General features: G+C 39.0%; 1 protein-coding gene across 1 annotated transcript; it reads right to left on the bottom strand.

Moving 5' to 3' along the window:
• Positions 1-426: 426 nt before the first annotated feature.
• PWP2 (PWP2 small subunit processome component) lies at positions 427-18,889 on the bottom strand. The gene is made up of 21 exons (XM_048955818.1): positions 18,768-18,889; positions 18,579-18,691; positions 17,644-17,738; positions 17,234-17,333; positions 16,088-16,231; positions 15,479-15,614; positions 14,572-14,789; positions 13,301-13,444; positions 12,045-12,115; positions 11,094-11,230; positions 9,899-10,047; positions 9,118-9,265; positions 7,423-7,573; positions 6,893-7,073; positions 5,823-5,970; positions 4,614-4,722; positions 4,121-4,186; positions 3,567-3,785; positions 2,126-2,276; positions 1,101-1,175; positions 427-929 (listed from the first exon to the last, which is right to left on the bottom strand). Exons 1-21 carry the CDS (start codon positions 18,783-18,785, stop codon positions 770-772), a joined length of 2,733 nt encoding a protein of 910 aa, XP_048811775.1. The 5' UTR covers positions 18,786-18,889; the 3' UTR covers positions 427-769.
• Between the last annotated feature and the right edge of the window lie 659 nt (positions 18,890-19,548).

Here is a 19,548-nt window from a genome sequence, read left to right as displayed (position 1 = left end):
GACCAGAGAAGTAATCCAGAAGAACAGAATACACTGAAAACAAAATCAATCCTGGCTCATTGTTATTATTTGCTGCACCTTAAATCAAAGCCCTTTCAACATATGGCTTGAAAACAACACAAATATGGATATAGTTCTTTGCATTCAGAACCTCAGTGTCATTATTAGCCAAGTCCCATGCCAATTCCTAAAAGCAAGGAAAACAGAAGTTTCTAATTTTCATGTTAATAAACAATGATGGGGAGTTACATAACCAAGAAAACCAGGTCCACTTATTCCTAACAGTGCTCCAATAATATGCATGTATTATAACACAAAAAAAAAATCAAACAAATTGAGAGCAATAAGCAGCCCTCCCACTAAGAATGACATAAAAACAGAAGTAAAAAAGAGTCCATCACAAAGTATGACAAGGCCACATTAAAATTAATTCTCAATATTTAATCTATTCACAATGTGTTTTTAATAAAGAATGCATTTCTTCCAGTCATACTTCTAACTTCATAGATAAAAACATGTTTTTACCTTACCTGAAATTGAGAACAATTTAAAAACCTAAGAAATCAGTGCTGTCAAGCAACCAGTCACTGGCATTATGGACAGAGGCTGGCACTGCCTATCCTAAATCTCTCCCACTTTGTAACCCAGATGCAAGCCCAGCCCACACTGTTAAGAAGAGCTAAATTATGCCACTATGAGGGCCACTCAGTCCCAGTGAATACCACTGCGCAAATTTACGTTGTCTTAGGTTTTCTCCCATGAAGAATAACTAGGAAGTGAAATTATCAACATGAACTTCTTGCATGAGATAATCACTGTCTGAAGACTCCAAGTCGTCTTCATCTACTGATGTTTCTGCCACACGCTTCATGCCCCGCTGCTGTGAAATGGCCAATGCATATTTGATATTGTAGATATTCCATTCACAGCTGTAAAAATAAGAACATGTTAGAAACAAGATGATGTTTTTTCTCCTAAAGCATAAGCACCTCTAAAAGAAGAGGGTCTTGAAACTTCTAATGCTACATTATCGTCCTTCTAATTACTCTACAGTGCAGTGAAGGGTTTTGATTTAGACTTTAAAATATAACAATACATACAGCTTGGATACATCTTCAAAGTGACGCTGGATGCTTTTCTGAAGAAACTGAATCATGGGGAGCAGCTTCTGCGACCTTAAATGGAGAAAACGTACAACTTGCATTGTAATTTATATTTATGTGTAAAAACAGTACTTTTCTATATACTCAAAACTTTAACAAACATAAGTGTCATTGTCTAATTTAACATTAGACAAACAAAAGCATCTTGCTTTTGATTGTGCCAAAAATGATTATATTTAAATACAAATAATCTACTTCCAAACAGTTTTTAACGTCAAGCTGTAGCATGAAAAACTAAATTCTGCTTGCTGCAATGACAACGATTTCTTCCAAGTAATAACTTACTTTCCAAACAACAAACAGCTTGTTTTAAACTCCCTACTTCTACTTTAATAGAAACAAAAAGAAGAAAATTTGATCTGGCCATTTCAGCCACTCAACCATTAATACTAATATTGAGGTAAGCCATGAGTTACACAGTGCACTATTACTTTAACCTGCATCTATTTCAGATGGCTGTAGCTCTCTATCATACCTCCAGTTTACCTGGCTTTATTCCAAGGAGTCTACAAGCTGTATAGTAAGAGAAGGTTGAATACAGTTCACAGAGCAAGCCCATATAGTTTTGAAGAAAAACTTGGTAAAAAAAAATCAAAGCACTTACTAAAAATGCATGCTATAATCACAAGCTAACTCTATGAAGTGCAGCCAATACAAGCTTGTTATCCTTCAGTTGTATTTAATGTACATAATTGTTTAAAAATAAATCCCAAAATCCTAATAGTGCTTTTGAAATCTTCATGCATTTATAGACTAAGCAAACTATGGAAAGTTTTACCTACAGTATTTGAAAAATGCTTTTACCCCCACAAATGCAACCCAGTTCTCATACACACTCGTCAGCAGAGAAGCTGTAAAAATCAAGTTGTTTCAATTCCTATGTATGCATCTACCATTTCAGTCCTGAACTGAAAGGAGTGTTAAAATCCTTATCAGCTTTTTTCATTTTCACAGCAGCTCACCTTGTTTTTAATTTCTGTCCATGCAGCATGAGCAACTTATGAGCCCAAATAAGATAGAACTCTAAATGACAAGATATCTCAAAGGCAGAGGCCAGGAACTCCAACACCTTTTCCACATACAGATCTGGGAGCGATGAGCAGACAACATCAACTGCGTGAAGAGGAAACAAACAAAACAAAAAATACACAGACATTGGTGTTGAATTATTATTTGGAACAACAAGAAAGAGACCACAGGAAGGGATGTGGAGAAGCAGAAGAGGGAACATGGTCTTTTAGCATCTATTCAGTGTTCAATATTCTACTTTAGGGCACAGTATCACAACCTCTCAGCAAGCCTGTTTTGAGCCTTACAAGGCCTCTTTTGAGCCTTCCAATCATTACTGAATTTAAAAGCATGAATTTAACTCTCCTCCTATCCAAGACATGCAATCTTCTCCAGAACTTGTACCTGTCTCCTTCTAATCCATAAGTGATCTTAACCACAGTTTTGTTGCTCCTGACTTCTTGTAGAGTTAAGTGGAACTAGGAAGGTGTAATATCAAGAGGCAATAAAGGATGCTTGAAAAGATCCAGAGCTGCCTGCTCACAGAGGAAGTACCTGAATGCTGTTAACAATTGCTCACGATGAAGCAGCACAATTTGTAATTGTTCAGAACAATGATGACCTCATTATATACAATTATTTCTCAAATTAACAAACTCTCACTCTCTGCAGCCACTCCAACAGTTTCACATAATATTCAAGCCAATCTATCTTTCTCTATTAAAGAAACAGTCCCACATTCCTTCTGTTAACAGTGGATTTCAACAACCTAAATTTCCATGCTTCACCCTCACTCAGCATCTCCTCAGCTGTTGTGTATTCTGGCCCTCTAATAGTTTTCCAATTCCTCCTCCTGAACGCTCCAGAACAACAATATCAGTTTTGCATGAGTTAGTAAGAACTAGACACCATGCTCCTAACACAGTCTCACAAGTGCTGAACAGAGGAGACTCACTGCTTCCCTCAAGCTGCTGACTACATTCTTGACAGTACAGCTCTGACATCAGCTGATTCTCTTCATCACACAGGCACACTGCTAAGTCATGTTGGTAAGTCCTTCTAACAACAGTTGCTTTATCTACACGGATGCAAAAGTTGGCATAAATCTGGACCTGATCAAAGTCCACGTTCTAAAGTCACTAGATGACCACACAGCAGACTGGTAAAATTGTAACAAGTTAATACCAGGAAGTCATTTTTTTTATTTTTTTTTTTTTCTACACAGAAGATTATTCTTTCTCTCCTACTCTTCAGCAACTGTAAAAAGACTGAAGTCCTTGAAAGTTCACTTTTTTTTTTTCCCTTTCTGGGAAACTTTACCCTTTATGCTTCACTTTATTAGGCTTAAACATCTCTGCTCACAATTAGCTCAAATTTCACAGAAGATCCACTTACCTTCATTACCAGGTATGGCTTCTATAACCTCCTGAATTAACTTCTTTTCATTTAGCTTCAGGGCCATGACAATAGCCATCGTGTATTCTTTCTGATGCAGTTTTTTGCGAATATTGCTGGGTGTAACATCAATGTCCAGCTCAAAAGGATCAAAAATTAACCCAGCATCCAGTGAATAGATAAGAAGACCCTCGGTGGTGGTAGCTGCCCAGCTTCGTCCTAGAAAAGGAAGTAAGACTTTTTAAGAACAAAGCTAGGTTTTCTAGGATGCAAGCACAACAGAAATAACAAACAAATGATGCTCTGCTGCTTGCAGCATGTATGACAGAAAATAGTGTATCACTGATGGATCCATCAGCAATGGCAGTGCTTGTGAAGAATACCAGCTGAATGCAATACATACATAAGCTTCCTAATTATCTACTGAGTAAGAGATGGGACTGTTAACCTAGCAAGACCATCTCCAAAGGCATTTGCACTCCTTTGCTCTTCTACTCGTCTGTTTGCTTCATACAGAAGGAAAAGAAATAAATCATACACTCATCAATACTTGCCTGTAGGAGAGAATCGCAGGCAAGTTACTCTTATTTCTGGTTTGAAGTGTCGAGAACTCATGTCACCTAAAAGAGAAGTTGCAAATTGATTTAATATAGCTTCCAAAAGTTCATGGTCTGCCTATCAATGGTAACAGCATAGTTAGAATTAGGCTGAACAGTGTGGAACATATCAAAACTTGGCAGTTCAAAGATATGGTCTCTACCCAAGAGATCATAAAATAAGCTAAACAAAGTGGCAGGATTGAATTTTGCCGTGTCATTTGAAAGATCAGAGACATAGCAAGGAACTGGAAAATAAAAATGGGTCTCAAAAGTTTTTCCAGATAGTGCTGAATGTGGTACATGTGTAATAAACCTTTGAAGCCACAGACAGTTCAAGCATACTACAAAAACTGAGCTGGACAGTTCAAAGTCTTCATATCTGGCACCTACTTTAGGAATAAAGATTCTGATCCTCACAAAGACAAGACAGCAAGGTCAAAAGCCATACCTGTTTTTACTCCAGGAAGAGGAATAGCAACACCATCTTCATCTCCAGTGCCTTCATCTATCAGAGCCATGCTGCCAAATTCAGTCATTTTTCTCCGATCCAAGTATTCCTATAAAAACACAGAAGTTCCATTCACTGCACAATCTCCTCTCCAACATCTGTATTAACTGAAAACATCCCATAACATTCAAGAATTTAGTGATTATTTCTTTGTACCTTTGGAATAAAGTTCTTCCAAAATCATCAAGAAAACTGCTAGTTCATAATAGTGGGCAACCGTATGCAACCATGTATCAGAATCAAGATGCCTCATTCTTATGGCCATAGAGTAAGAAACCTCAGACTGTGGTTTGATATTATTACAATGTTATTCTACCTAAAGGTGCACAATTTCCTCAAAGAAAGTCCTGTTTTTCCTCCCCTTCCACAATCTCACAGTGCTAAAATTAACAGCTGTACAGTCAGTTACTGAAGTTCTGCTTCAGGATGCAACTCTCCCTCAATTTTTGCATGCCTCCTCCTTGATTCTTTTCTAGTTGGCTCACTCCTGGTATTCCTCCACACTATGTGCAAAGCCATGCTGGCACAATAAGGGGCAGAGAACAGAAATGAAAACTGCTTTACAAACCATTGTTGTCAGAAACACATTTGGAACCACAGCCAAATACAGCTTGATGTAAGCATTTGAGGAATCATTATTCCTCCAGGTAAAGGGATATTAAGAAGTCTTACTGGAATTTTTTTCTTTCAATAGTTTTCATCATTTACTTTACCTTCAAAGGAACTTAACTTTACATTTGGCACTATTTAGAAACAGCGCGTGTAAAATTCAGTGATGCTTTCCTGCATCCACCCTAAATTCCTTAACTTCTTTGCTAAGACAAGAAACTGACACAAGAAAATCAGCTTAGTACAAAATATCAATCATTAATATTTTTATTAATTCTAAGTTAACTGGCTAACTATGCTTACAAGAATTTTGCTTAACACAAACATATAGTAATCCAGAAAGATTTTAATGAGATAAATTTCAGGAAACAATTTTATTTTTTAAGAAATAACTTCTCCTTACATCTCCTGCACAAAGCAAAGAAAACAAACCCACATTTATCAAAATATTCAGGGATCCTATTTAAATTAGAGGTTACACCCAAAAAATCAAAGCTTTGGCTTTGTAAGGGGTGAAACTGAACCACTACAACCACGTACCTCCATTGCATCTAAAGAAAGGTTGCACGAGATCTCAAATTTTTTCATAAGAATCTGTTCTTTGACATTATAAATACAGACAAATTTTGACAGTCCACCTGCCAAAATGGATTGTCCATCTGCTGAGTAACACAGAGTGGTAAAAGATCTGGTAAAAAAAAATTAAAAATAAATTGTTAATTTCATTGCCACTTTGAGCCAGAAGACAAAAGTGCAGTGTGAAGATACAGAAAAAAATCATTCAATCGTAAAAGTAGTAGAGCTCTTCATTCACATGTTAACACGTTTTATCACAATCAAATACTTTCAGTGCTTTACTGTGTATGAAACCACAAGCAAATTAGAACTTCAAGCTTTTTCAAGTACATCAATATGCCTGTGCCCTGCTGCAACTCTGCAAATGAGCTTTCAATTATACTCTGTGAGACACTAAGAATGGTGAGAAGAGAGAAAAAAACACCGAGGTATGTAGAGAAAGAAGGTGGTTGAGCTCACCACCAAAAAATACATTTTTAAAAAATATTATTTAGATTTGAGGGGAAGCAACAGGAAGGAAAAAGGAGGTTTGAGCAGCAATGGAAAAAGAGAGGAATGAAACACAAGACATCTGTATTACAGTATTTGAAAGCAAATAAATTCGAGTTGCCTTTAAAAACTATTTCACATACATAGTAACTTGTAATAATCCCACAGCATACTTACATTTACTTAAAATAAATTTCCTACATAGTCATAGATAGATAATGTTTACATAACAACATACCCAATTTAAAGACCCATCACATTTGTTAACTGAGAAACTTATGACAATCTTAACATTATACTGGAAACACAAACTTGTGGAAGAGAACAGATGATCAGAGTGATGCTGATCAGATGGTCAACACAGTAAAAAAACATACATCCAGATGTCAACACCAGAAATCTTTTAAAATCCAGTCAGAATCAAAATAGCTGAACAGCAGATGCACTCTGAAATCTTCATGTAAAAAATAAGTGCAAGAGCAACCCAACTCTAAAGCAAATACCAGCACGGCTCCCTCTTTTCAACTGCTACCTCGTTTACTTACTTCCCTTTGGCTGATTGTTTGGCAGTGATTTTATCGAGCTCCTTCCTTCCCATTTGAAGGTCATGTCTTCCCTCAATTGAGCCAACTTGGACTGCATTCTCATGATCCCAAAATGTTATCTGTCCATTCAAAGAAGCAACTGCAAGCTCCTTGCCATCAGGTCGGAAAGCAACAACAAGTACTGCAAAGAATCCAATTAATGGTTAAAGTACAGCTTGAACTTTTTCTAGGAAAAGATCCTATGTTTATCTAAGAAAAAAAAAATCCCTATTTTTCAAGCATGTCATCTCAACTACCACAAGCAGCTAATGATTAACAAGTATCACAGTACCTCTCCTCTGGACAACATACGTATGTTTAGCTAACCATATAGCTAGAGCTGGTAACATACAAAAAGGATTTCTTGCACTGCAGAGAACTACTCAACCTTTTGCTTCCATTATTAAGAAAAAAAAAATCTGCATTTGACAGACAGTTGCATCATTTCTGATAGTGTTTTTATACTTAATAGAATATGAAATAGAGATTACCATCAGAGTTCAACATTAATGTCTCCTTAGTTCTCCAGCTGTCTAACATATCCCATAACTTGACAGTTTTATCCCAAGAGCCACTAGCGAGAACACACTTCATTGGGTTAAAGGACAAACTGCTGATGGGGCCCTCGTGACCTGATAAGACCTAATAAAAGAAAAGACAACACGGAAGTAGGTAAGAGAAACTGAAGTTCATATGGTGTGCATTCAATAAACTATCAATACAGAAATAAAAATACACCTAACTTGTCCAGACACAGTCGAAGTAACTTTTGGACATGAGGGATGATACATACCACTGATTCTCCACTTTTTATTCCAGTAAGTTGAAAAGAGAATTGCGGAAGTGCTACCACTGCACAGGTATCTGTAACCACGCTCATGCATGCACATAGTCTTTATAGCGGTTAAGACTTAGGAATAGTCTTTTTGCCCTGTCTTATTATCAGGAGAGCAACACTAAAGAACTGTGAGCAAGAGTAATAAGTATTTTTCAAGCATGGAGCTCCCACTCCTCTCAATAGAAATAATATCCTGACAGATGAAAAACTTCACGTGACCCAGCAGTGTGTTTTTGCAGTTTGAATAGCAAATGGTATCCTGGGCTCCATCAGAAGAGGGGTGGCCAGCTGGGACAGGGAGGTGATTGTCCCTCTCTACTCTGCTCTTGTGAGGCCTCATCTGGAATACCGTGTCCAGGTCTGGAGCCCCCAGTACAAGAAAGACAGGGAGCTGCTAGAGGGGATCCAGAAGAGAGCCACAAAGATGATCAGGGAACTGGAGCACCTCCCCTATGAAGACAGGCTGAGGGAGCTGAGCTTGTTCAGCCTGGAGAAAAGAAGGCTGCGGGGTGACCTCACTGCAGCCTTTCAGTACCTAAAGGGAGCCTACAAACAGGAGGGGAGTCAACTCTGAAAGAATAGGTAACAGCAGGACAAGGGGAAATGGTCTTAAGTTGAGGGAGGGAAGATTTAGGTTGGATGTCAGGGGGAAGTTCTTTACTATGAGAGTGGTGAGGTGCTGGCACAGAGAGGTTGTGGATGCCCCATCTCTGGAGGTGTTCAAGGCCAGGTTGGATGGGGCTCTGGGCAGCCTGGTCTAGTATTAAACGGGGAGGTTGGTGGCCCTGCCTATGGCAGGGAGGTTGGAGATTCATGATCCTTGAGGTCCCTTCCAACCCAGGCCATTCTGTGATTCACCATCTACACCAAATTAAATATATGAATTGTTGAATTCATCTGATTTGCCATCAGATGTACAATGCTTAAGAACTGAAAATAGCAAATGACAGTATCTCTCCTTAATTAACTATACCCTGCAGAGAGTAATTTCAAACTAACAGCAAGACACTGGAGATCAAAATTGATAGTTTTCCAACCCTCCAAATTAAATAACCGTACAAAAATAATAAATAAATAATAATAATAAATAAATAAATAACCGTACAAAAAAAAAAGTCATGCCCCTACTTTGCACCAACGAAATCTTTCCTGCAATCTGTATTGATCTTATAATAGCACCTACACTTTCTTAATTTGAGAAAATACATAAAAAAGAACAATTCTGAACAACCAGTTGAGTGAAAACTCTTTTTCCCAATGCAGTAGCATAGTAATACTTCAGCAATATTTGTGTTACTTCAGCAACTAGAAAGAGCTCATTGCTCAAATGTTCATTGTGGGTCCTTACATCCAACAGCCTCCCACTCTGCATCGACCAGATGAATATTTCAAAGGAATCCTGGGAACCAGCTGACACAATCTCGCCACTGGAGTCCACAGCCAAACAAGAGAACTGACTTGGTCGTGGAGAAGTAAAGGTACGGAAATTGCGGTACCTGTTATAAATGTGAAAACAAATTGGAAAAAACATTTCAAGTAGATCTAAAGATACATTTTACACATTATTTTTTTTTTTTCCCCAAGTCAAATGAACTCCTTTTCAGGTCTCTTAAACTATCTACAGAGAAAAGTACTCTTCGCGTAAAAAGAGATGCCTTGGTATGATTCCAAGACTCAAAAAAATATTACTAATTTTGTAGAAAAAATAGCCCAAAATACTCAAAAGATTTTTCTTCTGTAACACAGCTTATGTCCATTCTCTAGACAACACGTTTGCTTACACATCCAGTTTTATACAGCTGTAATGACTCAATCGCTGTAACTATGGCAAACATTGTTACATAGGTGAATACTACTTACTGTAGAAACAGAATGGCCTTACTGAATTTTCAGCTTCTCTGAGCAAAGTTCCTCCACAATTTTGTTCACAGAAATTGGATAGAGTGACAGGATTTCTAATTACTACCTAAGTTTGAATCAAAGGCTGAACTAATAAAAGCACTAAAACCAATAAAGTGGTACTCGCAGTTTTGCAACTTGTTCCTGAAACCATGAATCATCAGTCTGTTGCATTTTGGGCAGGGAAAAAAGACAACTAAATAATACACAAAAGCTTTAGGAAAAGTTACCTGTGCAAATCAAAGGCCCGCACTGTTCCATCCAGGGAAGCACTCAAAATAACATAACCACTGGAAGTAAAAGTTACAGCAGTTACGCCACTGCTATGGTCTGTAAAAGTGACAAAACAAAAACTGCTTGAAGTGTTCCATACTTTGACCTGCAAGAGAGATCAGAAAAGCCTTCCTGGAATCTCCACCATCAGTTCAGAAGGAATATATAAGGAAACAGTAAAGAAAAGCTAGCTCTAAAACTCTTGAACAGCATAAGGAATGTACGCAAATGAGGCAGAGCTACAACTTGTCATTAGACCTCTAAAGGCAAATAAACACAGAAATTAAGTGGAGACAAAAAGTTTTTGAAATAAAGTTAAAATTTCAAGGAAAACTCAATCAACATCTCAGTCTCTCAAACTTCGACCTGCCAACTTCAAGACCTGCCAACTTTCAAACTTTGTTTGAAAGGTTATTTCAAACAAAAAACTTAAGAGGTTCAGCTATCTGCAGTCTGAAATTTATTGGGCTTGGTTGATTTTAAATATGAATGGTAGAAACTATGAAGTGGCAGGTCTTCTCTTTTTCCCCATCAAAACTTGTGATGGACAGAAGATGCCATCTTCACCACATTTAAGAACCAAGAGACTTTGGGATTACTCTACAAAACATTCTTTCTCCACTAAAATACTTTTAACTCTTCTTTAAAATTATCTGTCCACCTAGGCTTCCATCTCAATACAAGCTATTTATGAGATTTTTTTCTTTTAAATAGCAAACTTCTGCAATGGTACACTGCAGGATAAAATCAGCTTAGGAATTATATTTCTATAAGTTATTTGAAATAAAGTCTGCATTGAAACTAATTATCTGGTTGATTGAAATTCATTCATCTCAATATATGAAGGAACCAGCACAGACAAATATGAACTAACATCTGATGAATTAGATCTTTTTGTGCTTATGGTGACTGCAGAGCTACAACAAAAAAAGAGCTGCTAAAAAGCTTACGTGATAGTATTTGCAGAGGACACCAACCACAAATCAAAACATATATTGTGCAGAGAAAGATCAAAGCTTCTAAGAAAATCAAGGACAGAAAAATATAGGGATCAATTACAGTAACACAGCTTTCTGCACACAATGGAAATTCAAGGTGTTTACTACCTTTTTACAATTTAAGTTCATACTACAGTAATCTTGTATCACTCACTTTCCCATCCTCTCCTCCAGTTACTATGTATTGCCCATCTGGAGAATAAGCCAATGAAACCATGCTGTTGAAATGGCCCTGCTGCTTCAACACATAGGATTCGCTCTGCCATTCCCACACCAGGAGCTGACCCAAACCTGTGAACACATAAAGACTGACTGGAATTATGAATCCAACGATGGAACCTGCTAATGCACACCAAAAAACACATATTTGCATCTACCAATCAAAGAATAAAAAAAGTTGATGCAAACAGGTTGTATTATGTCTCTATATTGATTTTAATACAAGTCATTTTCATTCCAGAAGTTCAAGATCAATTTCCTAAACAACCAGAATCTGGCTTAATATCCTCAGTACTACAACAGTGCTATCAACAATTTCTGTAACAAATGGGTGTACAAAATCAGAAATATGCTAGGAAAGAACTCTGTTTTCCTGTTTACGTCAATTCATTTGCTCATTTTGCAATTTCATCTTTAAGATACCGTAGTCACCTTACTGGCAATTGACCTTATTAACTGGTCACTGCAATGAATAACCAAGGTAGCTTGGAGCTTTCCAATACTCTGCATCTTAACATCAAGGGCTGTGAAGGAGATGACAACATCCTACCTTTTAATTTTTTCACTAGGTGAACTGGTAAGAAAAGCAGGGCTGCATGAAGATATAAACTCAGTTACCATGCTAATCTTTATGGAGGGGGAGGTGGAAACAGATGTATGAACATTCAGCTCACTTTGTAAAACACCACGTGTCAGAAGTGGCTGTGCATGAGACTGAAGCCCAAAAAAAAGAGTGTACTATGTCTATTCAGACACTATGGAGATGAGTCTGCACATTATTAACAACATTTCAACATTTGGAATCAGTAAGGGAAGGAGGAAATTGGATTTGTTTGCCACAGCATTCCTCATTTTTCCATGAATGCATATCAAACACTTTACAAACCTGAACATCCAAAAGCAATCCAGTCACCAGTAGAGTTGATAGAAATAGAAGCTATCCTTTGGTCTGAAATACTAAAGAAAGAAAAATATCCAATAAACAAACCTGTACTTTCAAGCCTTCTGAGATAAAATTTGAAACTCCTGAGAAACTAGAGTTTATTTCCTCTGTTCAAGCAAGACCTTTCAATACTTTACTGATTCTTATGTATTACTGTAACATCAAAAGCAGCATTCAAACCTTCCTTTACTGTACTCAGGAACATCAGATACTGCCTTTTTCACACTGAAGACAAGATTATCCATATCCCAAACAAAGACACACTTATCAATAACAGAGCAGTCCTTCCCAAATTCAAAAAACAGTGGATTCTTTTAAGTTACACAAGGAAATTATGCATTCTATTGCTAGGCTCATAAAGCAATAGAAAAAAAATACACGTGTTTCTCCAATCTAAGTACAATTTATAGATTATTTTCAATATGCTGATTTTTTTTTTTTTAATTTTCTTTTTCTTTTCTTTCTCTATAAGCTTTATCTGCTACAAAGAAACTAACAACAGAAAATCCAAAGCATTGTAGGAATCTATGGCCAACAACTACTATTCAGGGGTTTCTCATTCAGAGCTCACTTTTCTGTAACGAATTATATAATAGAGCTGTTTAGTATTTATTATCATAGCATCATTTAGACTGGAAATGAACTTTAATAGACACCAGCACTACCAATCCCATCACTACAGCACCCCCCTAAGCGCAACCTCCACACATCTGGTTACTTCCTGGGATGGGAACTCCACCACATGCCTGGGCAGCTCATTCCAATGCCTAACCACCCTTTCTGTGAAGAAATTCCCTATGATATCCAATCTAAATCTCCCGTGGAACAATTTGAGGCCATTTCCTCACATCCTATTACTTGTCACCTAACAGACCAACTTCTTCCTCACTGCAGCCATCTTTCAGGTAGTTGTACATAATCTTCTAGCCCCTTTATCAGCTTTGCTACTTTTCTCTGAACACTTTTCATCAATTCAGTATCCTTCTTCTAGTGAGGGGCCCAAAACTGAACACAAGTTTACCTATGATTCTGCCTTTCCAGAAATTACAACACTAAATCGATGCTCCTGTGTAAGATTTTTGTGCTCCAATATTAATCCATTACTACTAAATACAGTGTAGTCTTAAGCAAAGAAAGCAAAATGAAAAACCAACAGCCCTCACTCTCAAATCAACCAACCGTTAACCCCTGTATCTCACCTCAAGGAATGTATCAGATTGAAATCTGGAAGCTCATGGAGGTGAAAGATTCCAGAAGCAAAACCAGTGACCAACAGGTGTGTTTTCTTGTGATAAGCTGCGGATGTCAGGTTATTAAAATCTCCTTCTTTATTGAAAAAATACCTGGGCATCAAAGAAATGAGAGAAGCAAACAATGTAAAAGAAAAGAACTCTCATAACTCCATTTCAATACAGGTTGAGTATTTCAACAGTATCCTATGACAAACCTCAAAAGCACTAGGTTCTGGAAATTTATTATATGTATACTTCCTATAGTTCATGAAAAGCTAATTCTCTTCCCTTTTCTCTTCCTGAATGTTTACAGCTGCTACTGTAGTCTTACTATCAGAAGTGACAGCTGACCACACACAACAAAAGGGACAAAAGTTAAGCTCAGAGGAATTGCACTGTGCATTTTCTTCTGATCATCACAGGTGGTTTTCACAAATTCACTGATATGTGTGAGCCTCCTATGGAGACAACAGTCATGAATACCATATGTCTACTGAAGGTTTTCTCCATTTCTTTGCAAGTATAACTCCTACTGGAATTAAAACTATAAGCACCCCATGATGGTGCTCAACATCACTCAAATGTTCAAATTCCTTTGTTGCCTGCAAATGGTGCTCCACAGAGGCCAAGTTAACAGTCAGGGGTAGGGCACTTTCCATACGTTTCCTTTACAGTCAGAGAAACTGGGAAGAGAAGCTTGATGTCCAGAACTCTTAGTTACCCCTTCTGGAATCCTATCTCTCTCCCACTTACTGACTAGTTTCCTTATAAACACTGTGCTCCTTTCAGCAAAACTAAATGCACCACCTATCTTAAGACCAGATTACTGTTTGTAAAATGTATCTCATTTGATGTGGACAGACAGGGAGATAATTCAGAAAGGCATCTCTGAGTAGCTTACCAAAGAGGCTGACGAGCTATTTTACCTAACACTGCCATTGTATCACCTCTTCAAGTCAGGCAATCTTGCAATCCCTCACAGCCTCTGGACTTAACTAAAGGACACTGCATTGACAATCTTATGCTGACTTATTATTCTGAACGTGAAGGTACCACCTTTCATACAGTCAAGGTAAGACAAACAATTGTTGTACTGAAAACTATTTATTATGGGATTTATGATAAATTTCTAAACCTTGGGCAGTTTTTACATTATTCTGAGTAATAAATGGTGAAAAAAGCCCAACATAGTAAACTTCCACAAAAACTCTGCCTTGGGATAAATAAAAATCACTTACTTTGCCACACGTGTATATTTAACCTTCTCTCTTATGTCCTGTTCATTTGGATTGACTTTTCCATGAATTTCTTCACCCTTGGGTTCTTCAAGAAATCCATCATCATCTTTTACTCTGTTCTTTTGTCTAGCTTCTTTAGGGGGCATGGGCTTCAGACCATCAAGCTCTGTGTCACATTGCCACACACAGAGAGCTCCATCCCGGCTAACTGTGTATAGCTAGAACACAAACAAAAACATATGATTATCACATAGCAGACTTCTTTGAAAGCTCTTGCCCTGTTTTAATGATTACACGATTGCAAAAGGGATAGGGAGTCTACACTCTAACACTGGGATTATATTTTACTTAGGCAATTTTATTACCATTTGAAATTACAGCTAATTAATCCTTTCATAATTAAAACTGTAATTTTATTTTATTTTTTTTTTTCTGAGGGGGGGAGTAGCGGCAGGGGGGCTTTGAATCACTTACTTTCATTTTAATCATGTTACTTCTTGTAACATTCAAGGAATTTTAAACTCATGGTCACTGCAAATGAGTTGAGATGGTTTTAAATCGAGGGAGGGAAGACTGAGGCTGGATGTCAGGGGAAAGTTCTTCACTATGAGAGTGGTGAGGTGCTGGCACAGGCTGCCCAGAGAGGTTGTGGATGCCCCATCCCTGGAGGTGTTCAAGGCCAGGTTGGACGGGGCTCTGGGCAGCCTGGTCTGGTATTAAATGGGGAGGTTGGTGACCCTGCATGTGGCAGGGGGGTTGGAGATTCATGATCCTTGAGGTCCCTTCCAACCCGGGCCATTCTGTGATTCTGTGAAAACAGTATAGCCAGATCTTTTCCTAAAAATAAGACTGTAGTTCAGCTACTTTAGCACTAAAATTCAGGAATATAGTATCATTATATACATACATCAAGACTGTCCTCTTCAAAAAAGCAGGCTACTATTATATCCTTATGCCCACCAAGTGAGTAATATATCAAGTTTGCCCATCGCTCTGCTCCAAACACCCATGTAGACATATCCTTGCTTCCAATTGCAAAACACCTTAAAAAAAAGAAAAAGGCAATTTGAGTTAGAACACTGGTTCTAAGACCATCACTGGCAGCAGAACATTCTGCACAGGAAGACAAGTCAGCACTTAAACATTAATGTTACATGTGAGGTTTGTAAACTGAAATGAGTACTCTTGCAATGATACATAGGATTAAATACACTCAAAGGGTCAACCATGTTCACACTTGAAACATGTGTCTTTTATGAATGACTGGACATTTTCAAGCAAGAATGCACCACTGGTCCTAACACATGCCTATTTCACACCTTCTAGTCTGCCTAGCTACAATATTTACGTACTATATACACTATGTATATAGTATGTGAGATATATAATACAGTATTTCATTACAGTATAATCCAAATTTTAAAGCTAGAATCACTTTACAGCAAAGAAAATACATGCATACATGCAAATAACATTAACAAAGTGAGCAAGTACATAGCATTTCAGTTTAACTCACTTGGAATCATCAGTCCAGTCAATACAAGTTGTTTCATCATACGGACCATAGTAAGTTTTGTCCAGAACAAATGCGTTGAATTCTCGTCTCTTCCCAGGAGCGTGGTACAGAAGAGCAACATTGTCTTTTGTAATCACAAACCTCCTGCCATAAAGGAAAAAAAGCAGAATTGCAGACAAAACTATTAAAAGTAAGCTATTTTTCACTACTGACTGCAAGAAAACAGAACAACATAACATTAAAAAGTTTTCTGTGTTACAGAAGCGATAAACACAAAATACTTCAAAATTAAAGCCAAAAACTTATTTGCAGATAGCTACTATTCCTCAATTTCAAGAATGCAGGTACTAAGTAACAGAAAACATTTGGAAAAATCAATTAAGTTGAATAACAAAACATTTATTCACTAATTCTTGTAAAGGAAGGTAAATTTCAAACATTCAAAATCAGATATTCTATTTCAATCTCTCTTCTCCATATATTAGCAACTTGCACAAAGCATGTGCATTTCTGTTACACACATCCTTTATAGTTGCCCCACAGCCGGTGCAATTCCCTAACGCAGAACTGCAATTCCAACTTCCAAGCAAGAAATTCATTTACCATCATCTCAAGTCAATTTAACTGAGAAATACTGCCAAAATGGAAGTCTGCACCTTTTCCTCTTACTCTTTGATGCTTCCCACAATCTCACGTCACTACACTTTGGCTCAGTGACCATGGACTTAACGTTTAAGGGACAAGGAAAGAACCACTCAATTCAGAGAACTGTTCCTTTTAGGTAACACAGTTGTTTAAACTAAACCAAGCCAGCAGCAAAACTGCTCCACTATGAATTGACAGTCCCCCACATTTTTCCACCTTCCTTATAACATGGAAGAACAGTTAAGATTCACAGCAAGCGTTCTGTACTTCTAGAAGTTCCACAATAGACAACATGTATGACAGCCACCTTCCAAGATTGTTGCCAAGCTTTACTTTTCCTTTTTTTTTTTTCTCCTCTCAACTTTACTGATGAAGTAGCCCTGGTCAAGCCCAAAATTAGCAAATAAAATTCCCTGGTTGGTCAGAATGTTTTTAATAATTACAACCAGCTTATGAGGCAATTTCTGTTCTTTTGCTCTAAAGCACACATATTTCACTTACTTGCCATCAGGAGAAAAGGAGACACTGTGCACTGGCTTGTGGAAATGAAACTGATGTATCACAGATTTACCAATCAGACTGACGAGCAAGGCAGCTCCCTCTGTGAGGGAGAACAAGGAGATTATTTAGTGCCCAAAGAAAACATAATCCTAGCAAGCTTAGCTTTTCCCTGTGAAAATAACAACAATAATCATGAAGTACCTCCTCAGAAACTTCTTAAGATAGCATGCTTAACGATGTAAGTCAAAAAAAGCAATCAAAGTTACCAGTTGTTTTTTAAAAAACTTTCCCCAGAAAATCTAAATTAATTGTTAAAGTAGAGCACTTCTGATCTAAGGTTGAACACCTACTTTCATGCAGTACTTATATTTCATTCCTTTATAAAGCAAATAGGTTATTTGTGCAAGTACCTTCATCAACAAGGATGGCAAGGCTTCCATCTGGAGAGAGCCCCACACACACAATGTTGTGCCGTGTGGCCAGTGGGAATGTTTCACATTTATTACTGCAAGGAGATGACAGAACAGTAAATTGAGTACAAGAACATAGAAATGACTGCTAACTCTAGCATCAGTGAAATATGGCCTGATGCCTAGAATTATGGAATGGTTTGGATAGGAAGGGACCTTAAAGATTACCTCCCAAAAAGATTATCCCAACCCCTTCCATGGGCAGGGCTGTCCCCCATCAGCTCAGGCTGCCCAGGGCCCCATCCAACCTGGCCTTGAGCACCTCCAGGCATGGGGCACCACAGCTTCTCTGGGCAGCTCGGGCCAATGCCTCAGTGCCACCTGAAGAATAAATTTCTTCCTAATGTCTAACATAAACATCCTCTCTTTTGATTTAAAATCATTCCCCCTCATCCCATCGCTATCAATTTGTGTATTATGTTGATTTCCTCCTGCTTGTAAGTTCCCTCCAAGTACTGGAACACTGCAATGAAGCCTCCCTAGAACCCTCTCTCCTCCAGGCAGCTCAAGCCCAGCTCCATCAGCCTGACTCCACAGGAAAAGTGCTCCAGCTCTCTGAGCATCTTTGCGCCCTCCTCTGGACCCCCTCCAACAGCTCTCCTCTTCTTGTGCTTAGTACCCCAGATCTCGACGCAGTACTCCAAGTGGGGCCTCGCAGAAGCAGAGCAGAACGGGACAATCCCCTCCCTTTCCCTGCAGGCCACCTTTCTTGGGATGCAGCCCAGGCCGCCGTTGGCCTTCCGGGCTGCAAGCGCACGCAGGCTCACGCCTGTTTCATGCATACGCTGCACCGGAGGGCCGGGCCTCAACCCTGCACGTTGTCCCTGGGGAGAAAGAGGTGAGGAGGAGAGGGGCGGCCGCCAGGTCTCGCTCACTTCTTCAGATCGAAGAGAGAGATCCTGTTCCCGACGGGGCTAATGAGACAGCTGCCATCGCGGGTGAAGTTGAGGTTCCCGCGGCGGTACACGGTACCCAGTAGGCCGGAAAACTGCGAGGAGAGGAGGGGGACGGTTAGAGGGGAAGGGGAGATGCAGAGGCCGCCGAGTGGCACTCACTCCACTCACCCGGTAGGCGAACTTCATGGCGGCATGCAGAGCGCGTGGACCGTACGCCGCCGGCGCGCCCAGCTACGCAGCGAGGGAGCACCGCGCATGCGCAAGGGAGGGGACAGCTCCGCGCTGAGGGCGGGAACCGGTGACTGACAGAGGGACCTCCGCCCCGCCCCGCCCCTACGCCTTCGTATGTACGGCATCAGCGGCGCTGCTTGTATCGGGGTTCGCGCTAAGAGCGCCTTAGAGCGCACCGGACTGAATCCCAGCCGGACTCAGGGGATCCATGATAACCGTGCGGTTCGGGAGCCCGACCTGCAGCAGGACACGAAGCCGCTGCCCCTCCTAGAGCCTCACACGTTACCTTCACCTAATCAACGGGCTGCCTTTCTAAAGGAAAGCAGCTTGGGCTAGAGGTGGAAGTAATCTCTTCTTAAAATAAAAAAGTCACAGCAGTAGAGAACTTGGATTTCTTTTTAAAACATGTATATTTAGAACTGTAACGCTTACAATTTCATTAAACAATCTTAGTACAATGTGTTTAATCTAACGGTATATTACAGAACGATGTGAAAAATGATTCAATAGCAAACCATGAAAATGGAATCAATTAGAATACCTGCAGTGTCAAAGTCACAAACTCGTTACCTTTTCCAGTCAAAGAATCCCAGCAGCCATTCACTCACACTAAATGATGCTTTGGGTTTTATCCAGAACAAAATGGTATGATTTCCACAGAGAAAGGGCATTCCTTCACAGAAAGAAGATGCGTAACAGTAACGTTTTCAGCTAGCAG

Source organism: Lagopus muta, chromosome 1, assembly GCF_023343835.1.
Source record: "Lagopus muta isolate bLagMut1 chromosome 1, bLagMut1 primary, whole genome shotgun sequence".
NCBI lineage: Eukaryota > Metazoa > Chordata > Aves > Galliformes > Phasianidae > Lagopus > Lagopus muta.
The sequence above is the reverse complement of the archived record's forward strand: the minus strand, read 5'-3'. Positions and strand labels throughout refer to the sequence as shown.